The sequence below is a fragment of the Triticum urartu genome, chromosome 7, assembly GCF_003073215.2.
Source record: "Triticum urartu cultivar G1812 chromosome 7, Tu2.1, whole genome shotgun sequence".
Classification (NCBI taxonomy): Eukaryota; Viridiplantae; Streptophyta; class Magnoliopsida; order Poales; family Poaceae; genus Triticum; species Triticum urartu.
In genome coordinates this window covers 586949978-586962539 of record NC_053028.1, presented here as the reverse complement: position 1 = coordinate 586962539, position 12562 = coordinate 586949978, and the positions used below count along the sequence as shown (strand labels likewise).

The window sequence follows — 12562 nt, the reverse complement described above, 5'->3', positions numbered from 1 at the left end:
AGTCAGTTTTTATTGGGTTAACATGTTCTCTTCTCGTTTAAGACACCTCCCAAGTTACACGTCCTCTATCGCGTTTTTGCAGGTCTTGGAGGTGTTCACATCTTTCAGATAAGACGCTTACTTTTAAAATTGGTGACGGCACAAGTGAGGTCTTCTCTGGTAGATCTGGTGTTCCCAGCCTCGATCGCGTCGGTATTTTTTTTTAGAAAAGGAGGAATCACCTCCGGCCTCTGCATCTGAAAGATACATGCGGCTGTATTATTTATTATTCACAAAGACCTTATAAAAAAATACAACAGTAAGTCCGAGGCCACCATCTAGACGACACCTGTCGCTACTCCTATCCTCTTGATGAAGGTTTGCCGAATGTCCGGGCCAAATACCAAACAGACATCGCACAAAAGCCTAACATCTAACGCCGGATGCCCCATCCAAAGCCACATAGGCGAGACTGGGAAATACTCCGGTCCGGCGCACTTTGAGTGAGTACCACACGCACACGCTGCAAAGGGCCGTCACCTCCGTCTTCCCTCGATCCATCCTCAAAGCATGTACTGACGTATCGACCTTGTCAGGCCTCTCTGCCATCTACACCACCATGACGTCAGACAACGTCGACCTCCTGCGCGTGTCCATACTACATATCTAACGCCAAGCCTCCACTGCTCCATGCAGCCGAGAACCGCCGCCATGAATATGTAGAAATTGTTGGAGCATGCGTTACGCTACGCTAGCGCCAAATAAAATTTTCTACCGCGCAGCCAAGATCATGCTGCTGGAAATAGATCACGGGATCGGGTTTACCATTAGACACGCAGTCACGCAGCGGAAGTAGAGTTGGTGATGCGTGTAACTGATCTCCCGGGCCGTCTCCTCCTCGCGTTGTCGATCTCCCGCGAACAGCGAAGACCCGTGAACGGTGATCTCCCGCGAACGGCACCTCGCGGTTCCCTCGAACGGTTCGTCCAAGCACCGCAGATGCGATGCCTCCAAGGTATCCACACGTACGGGGAGCAGCGTCGAGCGGCAGACTGCTAGGTCCGGTCACGCGGCATGGTCGTGGGGAGTGGCGGTGGCTAACCAGGGTTCAATTCCCTCTACCCTAAGTGGTGTGCCCACTCCCCTTTATATAGACCTCCGAGGTGGGCTCAACACTTGAGCCCACTAGGAGTCCACATCCATTTTTCACTCAGATCCAATCCGAATGGGCTGCAGCCCCTTAAGTGTGCGACCCTATAGGTTCATGTACACATGGACACGACCTGAGTCGATAGTTGGTAGCGGCTCCTAGCAAAACATGCCAACTCCCATGTGGGCGTAAAGTCGTTTGACGAACCTCAACAATGTGGCATATGCAACATTCCTTTTGCCTCACGATATTTGTTGTCGAGATCAAGGCGAGTACTTGTCACCCCTTGTGTTAGCTCGACCTCTCTTCTCGAAACCATGATGCAGATTCCCGAACTGGGTTAACACTTAACCCAAGTCGCATGGACATACTTTCCGAATCTGATCACTCGAGAGGGCCCAGAGAATACCTCTCCAAATAGGAGGGGCAAATTCCATCTTGGTCAACCATGTCCTGCGGCATGTCTCACGACTCACCCGAAAGCTATCTTTATAACTACCCAGTTACGGAGTAGCGTTTGATAGACCTAAGTGAGTCGATCCTCATCCCAAGAACATGCGAGGACCTCAGGTCTAGGACATGGCATAAACATTGCACTTGAGACTAACAGATGACTATATCTCGCTGCGTCTCCAAGTGGGTCTGTCCGGCTCGGTGATCTCCATCCCCGAGCCCATACTATCGGTTTAGCATCTCCATGCACATGACTTGTGAAACATAGTCATCAACCGAATCGTATACTAGTCAAGGATATGTGTCCGCATAACCTTCTCAACTAGGGACCATTAAAACAATCATCATGCAATACATAGTTCCACAAACAAGTCACATACTTATTGATACATATCATTGATGATGTTCAAGGACAATACAAAGGACTCATGAATACATATGGAAATATCATCATCACATGATTGCCTCTAGGGCATATCTCCAACAGAAATAAACACCGCTTCATCGAAGAAGCCATCCGCTGGTCCTCGAGCCCGAGTGCAACTCCAAGAATGCCACCCCTAAGGAGGTAACGACACATGAATGCCGCCGTCATCCGATCAGTTGATATAGAGTTTCCCCCGGAGGTATTTGGTGGGGTTGGGAGCTTCACCTCGATGATGCCTTCATGAAGGAAACGATGATAAGGGCATCGTCATCACCGGCTCCGGCCAACGACCGAAGACCAAGTTTTCACCCGGATCCGTCCCAAGAAATCCACCCGACAACCTGTGCACTGTCTCGACCGCCTTCAAAGCCTCAGATCTAGCCGCCTAGATCCTGCAACCAACCGCAACAGTAGTTCCACCGTAGGAGCCCTAGCGCACCGGTCACTACTTGAATGCGCCACCACTGGAGCTTGGGAGGAGGGCTCCCACCTCACCTCTCCAAACCGCGAGAGCCGCCGAGATGGATCCTGCACGGTCATCACCGTCTCTGATCTGAACCAATCCGCGGCAAAGCCACGAGATCGGCAATGCAGATCCGCCTTGGATAGGGATAGTACCACACCATGCCGCCGCGGGAAGCCCGAGCTTCACCCGCCGCCACCTTCCAGGGCCGTCGCCCCGGGATCCAGTCGCCGCCGACAGGCCGAGCCGCCGGCCACCGCGACCAAGGCCGCCATGACCTCGCGAGCCCATCGAATGGCTGGCGCCACCAAATCTTCCTCGGAGCCTAGCAGCTCCGCCGCCCCTACCCAGCACCACGCCGCTGCCTTGCGCCGTCACAAGACGACGCGCCGCCGCGACGCAGATCGTGGGGAAAGCGCTCCGGTGCCATGGGTGACCCACCACACCGATCTGGCGCGAGAGGGAAGAGAAGAGAGCCTCTGCCGCCGCCATCAGCCGCCTGGGGCTTCGCCCGACGATCTCCTCTAGCGGCGGCGGAGGGGGGGAGGATGGAGGTGCCCGGCGGTGGGGGCTAGGATTTCCACCCGAGCCGCCCTAGCGGGAGGGTGATCGCGTCGGTATGGTCCCTTCTTTTATGACTCGGGCTTCAACTTTTCGCCGCTTGGATTGGATCATTTGATCTTCGTCCTATCAAGATCAAGGTGGGTCCTTAGCTGATGCGGCATCCTCTCATTCATCGGGTCTATCTCTCGTGCGCCATCGGCGTCTTCTTTGCAGTAGTTGATGGACATCACTTCCTATTTCAACTTGCACCTAAGTTTGTATAGTTAGCTTGTCCCATTACCCCCCTCCCCCTCCGTGTGACGGAGAAATGACATTTTAAGGTAATGTTCCATGTCTAATTGGCCTGCTTTGGGCGCTGCTTGCCTGCCAACTGGTTCGCATGACAAGGTCTCCCGCACCTCGACACACTATGTCTACACGATTAGTCTTCTGAGGTCATGCAACACCTCTTGGCGGGCCATGTCTTCACTAATACACTTGGCATGTGGTACTTTCCTGGGTTAGATCCACAACACGCCCGTTGGCCATCAATAATAGCTTTCCACAACATTGGATGACCAGCATCTTCGCCATTGCGGCAAAGGTGTGCAAGGTTTCTTCTATCCTGATCATGCTCACGGTTTGGTCCATCTTGAAGGAGCGGATCACCGCAATCTTCGATAGGTCACCCCGGGTGTTGCTCGTTGTGTGCATTTCGTCAAGTCCGAGGCACATGACTGGGCTAGGGCTTCACGATTACACGCCCCCCCCCCCCACCCCTCGTGGTCTCGTGTAACCTTTTTCAAGGCCTTTTTGGTCTTACTACATATTCTTCTGTCTATGAAATACATCGAGACACACTCATGCATTTTCTTGGAAAAATGATTGCAATTGTTATGTTTTTCAATATAGTAGCATGTGGTGAAAGTAAGACGCCCCTACAACATTGGACATGAGTAGGGCGTGTGATTCTAGGTTGTTGTTGTTTGGGGCCATTCATGCCTTTGTGTGCATTCTATCTAATGTATTTTGGTCCGCTGGAAATTGTCTTAATCTCTCCCATTTCTCTCAGTTATGTACATTATAGAAAAAAGCTAGATAACTGACATCATGTCTCTCTACATCTCTTTTGTCCTTAGACTGGAGTCATGAAACTTTAGGATTGAAGAAGTCACCATTGTCATCTCGCTATCGACGAAAACGTCGTCAGTTACTAATAGAACAATCCAATTAATGAGACACCAAGACGTAAAATGCAATGTTTAATTATTGATGGGCCGAGGATACAACAACACCTCATAAACATCCAACCAATGGTTGGTCCTCGACTTTGGGCTTATTTACATAATAGAATTTAAAATAAATAAGAAGAAAACATGGAATTGATGAGTCACCATATAATAATCTGAAAAACACAATGCTATTTAATATAGTGAATTTGATAGTGCACTGAAAATTAATACTTGAAAACTTTGAGGAATTAAAAAAGAGAGCGAGCGAGAGAGACAAAAAGAGGGACATGAACGGAAAAGGGAGAGATTGAGATAGAGAGTGCATTGAATTTCTCAAAAGGACAATAATGTGAATGATTCGCCGGTTATAATCTTGGGGACACGTCGAGGCCAGGTAACGGGTGATGACAGGTGAGAGGGGTTCGACGACCTCAATTCTTGCGGTGATTTGTGCCTAGTGATCAGAGGCGTCGGGTTGTAATCGCCGGGTGTTGTTTGTCTCAAGGTTTGTGTGTTTTGATCACGCCGTAGTCACCTTGTGCTTAGTACTGTAATCGTCAGGTGTTGTCCGTCTTAGGGGCCACATGCTCTTTCCATAAACACATCAATCCGCGAGGCTTTTGCGTTTTATCGAAGAGAAAAACCGAAATGGGATTCCTACGCGACCGCGGGCACATCGGTGCACGCTATCTGAACTCGATAATTCCAATCGTGTTATCCACATCACTCTTATAAATCGCAAACATAAAAATTCAAATCTTAAAATTGATGAGAACCTCTTTTTTTCAGATTAATAACTTGGTGGAAAACCATGCGACCCAAAGATGCCCGAGCCGACCAGTGCTCGCCGGCGGCCGAACAAAGACGGTACATTTCAGGCTCCCCACGCCACATTTTCCACGGCCAGCAGACAGGCCCCTACGCCCTAGACGACGGCAAAATTAATAAATTTAACCTATGAACGAAATCAAATTACAGAATAAACTGTCCCTGAAACTATTTCACGCGGCTGACCCTTTTATGTGACGCCCGACACAAAGGCGCCACACTACACTGTGCAACGCCTTACAGATAGGCGCTACACGCCTGGCCAGCGTCGCACCCATGTGGTCCGAAAATTACTAAGTCAATGTGCAGCGCCTGAGAGCTAGGCGCCACACTATACAGTGTAGCGCCTAGCTTCTAGGCGTTGCACTAGTGGTTGCTTCATTTTATAGTGCAACCACTAGTGCAGCGCCTGAGAGCTAGACGCTACACTATACAGTGCAACGCCTAGCTCGTAGGCTCTGCACAATGACTTAGCAATTTTTAGGCAGTTTGAGGTGCAACATTGGCCAGACGTGTAGCGCCTATTTGTGAGGCGTTGCACAATGAAGTGTGACGCCTTCGTGTCGGGCGTCACACAAAAAGGTCAACCGCGTGAAATAGTTTCACGAACAGTTCATTCTGTGATTTGATTTCGTTCACAGGTTAAATTTGTCAAATTTGCCCTAGACGACAGTGGACTCCGGGGCTGCGTGTCCGGCTCGCCCAGAAAGATCGACGCTTTGCGCACCTGACCACAGCTGTACCGGAATTCCGGCACCACCACCCATACTGCGCCCGCGATCCTTCCCGGCAGCGGCAAGCCGGTCAATCCTCTTTCTCTCCCCCGGGTACGCGCCGCGCGGTTTTTTTTTTTTGAAAGTCGCGCCGCGCGGTTTGTTTGCCTTCGTCAACACACACCGTGTGTGAGCGAGCGTGTGCTGTGACAGCTTGTATCTACGTATCACTCACCCGCACGGCAAAAAAACGCAGAGGCGAGGGCCGGAAAAGGAGAGAAAATTCCTTCCGCCCCGCCCCCAAATCGCGCCGGGCAGTATAAGAGCACACCCCGCCGTTTGCGCCCCGCATCCAATCCGTCCGTCCTCAGCGCCGACGACACCGCCGGAGATAGCGGCCGAGCACTCCACCTCGAGCCAGTGAGTGGCGGCGGGAGGGGGAGGCGAGAAGAGTTGGTGGAGGAGGAGGAGGAGGAGCTGTGGGCTGTGGCTGGAGGAGGCGGCTAGCAGCTAGCCAATGCCGCAGGGGTAGGGAGGGGATACATGGGGGGAGGGAACGGCATCGTCGACGGCTTCCGCCGCTTGTTCCACCGCCGCACGCCCTCCGGCTCCGTGTTCGGCAGCTCCAACCAGTCCTCCGCCGGCGAGGACTCCTCCGACGCCGAGGCCGCCGAGGACCTGGATCTCGTGGGCCTCCGCCCCATCCGCGTCCCCAAGCGCAAGATGCCGCTCCCCGTCGAGAGCCACAAGAAGGTGAGAGGAGTACTCTGATGCTCTCTGCTGCTTATTCTCGATGCTTCCAGATTGGGACCCGGAGCTTCTGGCAGATGCTATCTCCATTTCTCGTGACCCTCGATTCGTCGTCACGACGAGTTCTTGGCCAAGATCGGATCTTTGCGGCACCTGCTTAGCTCAGATACGCCACTACCGTACAATACTAGCTTGCCTTTTCTTTTTCTTTTCTTTTCTTTTACTATTACTAGTAGTTGACACGGCAGCTCGGCAGGCGAGCTTGATTCTTCGATCCAATTTCATATCTCCGGATCGATACGACGTAGGCGGCACTGCTTGTGATCGAGTTACCGATCGGCCTGCTGCTTGACTGATATGGGAAAATGTTATGCAAAACCGAATGTTGTTTCTTCAGAGATGCGTAGTTGGAGCATCTGCCGCATAAAGCCCGGTGCCCTTTGGGGCTTCTCTTCACACTTTTTTTTGTTGATTTTCAACTACTACGGTTGCTTTCAGCATCCGCATTGAACTTATCCGAAGGGGCTCCTCATGTCCAATTTGTCCACTTGGTTCTACAGCGACTGAATCGGCTACTGATCAGTTAGGCTGACTTGGTCTGGACCTCGTGCTCAACTGCTCATGTCCACCTCACTCTTGCACCATGGTGGCTGCTTCCTTAGTTTCTCGGTAAACCTGACCATTTCCCTGATTGCTCATTGCTGAGAATGGTCCTCCACCTACCGGGCTAGACTTTTTCCGTTCTGGGGGTTCGGGCTGTGTGTTGTGGTGGTGGTACTCTAAGATCTCTTTAGGAGCCCAACGACCTGGGGACTGGGACCGGTCTAATGGGATTGAGGATCCACATCGTTAAAAGAATGGTGTTTGGTCATGATAAATTATAGGTGAAGATATTGTATTTTATAACCAAATGTATTTATAAGCTTGCGCGTTTGCGTATGACATTCGCTTTCCCGTCGAATTGCTTTTACTTATCAACTATTGAAGCAACCTTAGGTTATTTTACTACTAAATATAGTACTTTAACACAATTCTGAATTCATTCTTCAGTTTCTTCAATCCAAAATGTTCCATACATGAGTAACCGGTTTTAACTTGCTCTTGTGAATTCTGGTCTTGTAGAACATAATGGAGAAAGAATTCTTCACAGAGTATGGAGAGGCAAGCCAGTACCAAATCCAGGAAGTTGTTGGCAAGGGGAGTTATGGAGTAGTTGCTGCTGCAATAGATACCCGCACCGGCGAGCGGGTTGCGATTAAGAAGATCAACGATGTGTTTGAGCACGTCTCGGATGCCACACGCATCCTCCGCGAGGTCAAGCTCCTTCGGCTGCTACGTCATCCAGACGTGGTGGAGATCAAGCACATAATGCTCCCCCCTTCTCGGAGGGAGTTCCAAGATATATATGTTGTTTTCGAGCTCATGGAGTCGGATCTCCATCAGGTCATCAGAGCTAATGATGACCTCACGGCGGAGCATTACCAGTTTTTCCTTTACCAGCTTCTCCGTGCTCTCAAGTACATCCATGGCGGTAAGTCAATGAATGCTAATCTCCATGGATCTGCTAGCCCATTTATTAGCACAATCTTTGAGTTGATTTATCAAATTGTGATTGGACTTCTGTTCATATTCTGACATATTTTGCTGTTTATCTTGGCACAGCTAATGTATTTCATCGCGATCTGAAGCCCAAGAATATACTGGCCAACGCAGACTGCAAACTGAAAATTTGTGACTTTGGACTTGCGCGTGTATCATTTAATGATGCTCCTTCAGCTATATTTTGGACGGTAAAGAGCTTGTCATTGTATGCCATAATTCACATTTTACTATAATTCTTACTTTTTGCATTGTTTTTCTTTGTGAAGGATTATGTAGCAACAAGGTGGTACAGAGCCCCTGAATTATGTGGCTCCTTTTTCTCGAAAGTGAGTTCTTCACTCCTGAACTCATAAAGTCTCATCCAAGCAAGATTAATGCTTTTGGAGCACTATATGTGCAGATGCTGTCTTTGGATTTGTAATATATTTATTGTGTTACATTTATATATCCCTATTGCTATTTTTATTTTTCTTAAAAAACTCTGTAATCTACAGCTTGTACTAAGTAAAGTACACAAAATTAATGATTAAACAGTACAACAAGTTTTTGTTGTTATTTCTCATTGTAATTGTGCATACACCCAGTTCTTCTGTCAAAACAAGCTGCAAACTAACTAAATCAGTTGCAAATTAGACTAGTAAAATTCATGTAGAGACTTAGTATACTCTCTGTGCAAGTGTCAGATTCGTCCCATCGTTCTGATAAGCGCCCATTTTTGTGCAGTACACTCCTGCTATTGATATTTGGAGTATTGGATGCATATTTGCCGAGCTTCTCACTGGACGGCCACTCTTTCCTGGGAAGAATGTTGTACACCAGTTAGATATAATAACAGATCTTCTTGGAACTCCATCATCAGAAACCTTATCTCGGGTATGTTTGTTCCCTGTCCCTTATTTTTGCTTCATTCACTCACAAGGTACTTAAACATGTTGCATTTCACTAACAAGGTGAAACAATGCATTTCATTCCTGCTGCACCCTTAAGGGTGTGTTTGGTTCGGGAAGGAAGTAGAATGGAATGTCATGGTTCATTCCATTAGAATGGGTCGGTTCCGTCTTTGTGTTTGGTAGTGACAATTCGAAGGAATGGAATGGTTACATTTTGATGTTTGGTTTGTCAGATGGAATGAAATGGGTTTATTCATCTCACCATAAACTGAATTGGATTCCAGATCAGGAACTACCCAAATACCAAAGTCTGCATCTGATCTGATTGCTACAAGCAAAAAATGCAGCTTGCTAGTCCAGTCTTGACCGCAGCCTTGCTCCTCCAATCCAGAAGATCAACAGCGGCGGCCTTCCTGTCACCACGCCACACGCACACTTGTGTCTCCTCACGAACGGTGGCGTTTGGATCGCCTACTCCGTCAGGGGCAGCGCTTGGAGCTTCTGCTCCGTCAAGAGCGGCAGCGCGGTGTTTCCCAGTGTGACGCGCGAGTGCGGCGGCAGCGTGGCCTCCCAGCCTCGTTCCGCTGATTATGCGCAAAAAAAAAAAAGCCTCGTTCCGCTGATGGATCTCCCGCCATGGAGCAGAGTGCTCGCCTCCTTCTTCCGCCAGATCCTTGGTCGAGGTGCGGGGTGGGGGAGGACGAGGGGCGGGAGACGCCGGCGAGGCTGCACTTCCGGCCGCCGCCATGGCCATCGAGGGAGAGAGGAGGGCACAGGTCGTGGTTGGCTGGGGCGCCAGGTGGGTGAGTCGGGGAGAAGGGGAGAGAGGCGCGAGTGAGGCGTTCCGCGTGGTCCGGCCGATTCGGAGGAACGCCCAGGTTCGGCATAAACAGGGAATATGCCGTTCTCTGGAATTAGTGGGTTCTGGTTCCTTCGCCAATCTAAACACAGGAACGGGCCCTTGGGATGGAACCGACCCGTGACATTCCGCTTCGTGATAGAAACCAAACACACCCTAAGTAAAATGCATTGTAGACTGCTAGAGCAATTCCCCAAATCCCATCTAATTATATCTCTTGTGATATATGCTGGCCTTCATCTGCAAATTTTGCAATGGTACATTAGGTTACAGGAGTAATAACTTACAGCTGTCTATGACCATTGCAGATTCGAAATGAGAAGGCCAGGAGGTACTTAAGTTGCATGCGGAAAAAACACCCTGTACCCTTGACTCAGAAATTTCCTAATGCCGATCCATTGGCGGTTCGCCTACTGGGTCGTTTACTTGCATTTGATCCTAAAGACCGGCCTTCAGCTGAAGAGGTAAACTCATCTACATTTGTTTAACAGTTTCACAAACACATATATGTGTCTTGGTATGCTATAATTTTGTCGTGTCTGTAATTCTTCAGGCTTTAGCAGACCCATATTTTGCATCTCTTGCCAATGTGGAGCGTGAGCCATCAAGGCATCCAATTTCGAAACTCGAGTTTGAGTTTGAGAGACGAAAGGTTACAAAAGATGATGTTAGGGAATTGATCTATCGAGAGGTAAGGAGGCATAGCTTGGGTTTCCTATTTTGTGTTAATAAATATATTTATGTCTCTTGATAATTGATTATTTGTTATGAGAACAAACAGATTTTGGAGTACCATCCACAGATGCTGGAGGAATACATGAAAGGTGGAGACCAGATTAGCTTCCTCTATCCAAGGTGTGCAACGCGGACTTGCTTTAATTTTGATGCAAGTTATCAGACTTAATAAAATACACAGCTAACATATCTTTATATGGGCTATTATGACGCTGCAGTGGTGTTGACCGCTTTAAACGGCAGTTTGCACACCTGGAGGAGCATTACAGCAAAGGAGAACGAGGTTCTCCGCTGCAAAGAAAGCATGCCTCTTTACCAAGGTACATATAACACCGCAGTCATCAGAAATTAGAAGTGCCGAGCTTGTTACTCTGATCTCGGTTATTCAGTTATTTGTGCTGAGTTCTGCATTGACTTGTGTGCAACAGGCAGAGAGTAGGTGCATCGAACGACGGTAATAATGAGCAGCATATTAGTGATCAGGAGATGAGTGCAGAGCCTGATGCCCATGGTGCAGTGAGCCCTCAAAAGTCACAGGATGCACCCGGTGTTGGCCAGAATGGTCTGAGCCCCACCAGCTTGAGCTCGCGGACCTACCTCAAGAGCGCGAGCATTAGCGCTTCCAAGTGCGTCGTTGTCAACCCGAATAAACAGCCAGAGGTACTAGTGCTGTACTACCTGAATTCTTCATTGATTATTGCAAACGACTAGGCATGGCATAGCTCTGCACTATCAACAAATAAGAAAGGATGGTGGTGCAAGTTGAATTCAAGCACTGACTCTTTGTTTCTATTATTGTTCAGTATGACGACGCGATCTATGAGGAAACAGAAGGAGCCGTCGACGGACTATCCGAGAAGGTCTCAAAGATGCATGCCTAGTGCAGCAACGACGACGGAAGTCGGCACCGCATTTCTCATTTCTGTCAGGTACACCGGATGCTGATAGCTGATAGCAAAGCACTGCAAGTTGGAGATGGTTTAGCGGAGTGCATGTTCCTGTCAAGCGTCGTTGCTGCACGCAGGAGCTGGCCCTGCATGGATTGATGTATTTTTACACTCAATGTAACACTGGGATTAGTTCCTACACCTATCATCTATGCATGATTGTAACAACGAACAGAGCAAGACATCTTGACGCATGTTTCGCTGTCGAAAATTCTTAATATATCAAGAAGCGTTACTGCTGTGCATCTACTGAGTTTGGCGTTGAGTTTTACTTATTGTCGTGTTTGGATAAAAATTGCGATAAGCCGAACCGTGAGTGCAAATTTAGAAATGCCCAGTAGTATTTCTCAATCGATTTCAATTTGTACTCAGCGCCGATTCTTAGGCTGGCGTGTAACATTGCTCCGCATCGACTCAAAATTCCACGTCGTCATGGCGGACATGGTTTTTTTCTTCTTCAGAATTTGTACTCAGGGTTCAGCTAGTCAGCCGAGCACAATTTCTTACCAGGACGAAGCCAGAGGTAGAATTGAAGGCTCAGACGCTTGGCGTGGAATTTGTTGCAGGTTTATACTGTATTTTTCAAGCAAGTGCCGCCTGAGAGCACTAGAATTTCCACGGAGTAGTACTGAATCCTGGACGGCAGCAGGTCTTCAATCACACTCGAATCACCAGCGCACGGAAGGGAGGTGTCAGAATGGATGGCTTCAGGGCAAACACCAGGAATTCCCGGAACGACGAAGCTTCAGAGCAAGCGGAGAACGTGGGGGGGGGGGGGGGGGGGGGGGGGGGCCTCCGGGAGAAGACGAACCAAAACCACTCGACTCGTCGCCGATCTGCCCCGACACTTGGAGCCCGAGGCCGCTGAGGCGCAGCGACCAGACCCTGTTCTGGTCGGCGGACCAGCACTCCACGCCGGCGAATCCGCATATGTAACCCTTTGCTGTGGCGTTGTCGAACCTCCACCAAGGATCTCAGCGCGCCGCAAGCT

The 12562-nt window shown here is 49.2% G+C and overlaps 1 protein-coding gene across 2 annotated transcripts; it reads left to right on the top strand.

The window, feature by feature from the left end:
- Positions 1-5988: 5988 nt before the first annotated feature.
- LOC125525291 (mitogen-activated protein kinase 12) lies at positions 5989-11816 on the top strand. Of its 2 annotated transcripts, none has more exons than XM_048690285.1 (11): positions 5989-6541; positions 7661-8069; positions 8201-8328; positions 8407-8466; positions 8864-9013; positions 10198-10353; positions 10443-10580; positions 10671-10744; positions 10843-10944; positions 11053-11284; positions 11428-11816. In XM_048690285.1, the coding sequence occupies exons 1-11, from the start codon at positions 6332-6334 to the stop codon at positions 11503-11505; spliced, it is 1737 nt and encodes a 578-aa protein (XP_048546242.1). In that variant the 5' UTR covers positions 5989-6331; the 3' UTR covers positions 11506-11816. The 2 variants fall into 2 exon arrangements, with proteins under 2 accessions (XP_048546242.1, XP_048546244.1); XM_048690287.1 differs by lacking the exon at positions 5989-6541 and adding an exon at positions 7204-7422.
- Positions 11817-12562: the final 746 nt, after the last annotated feature.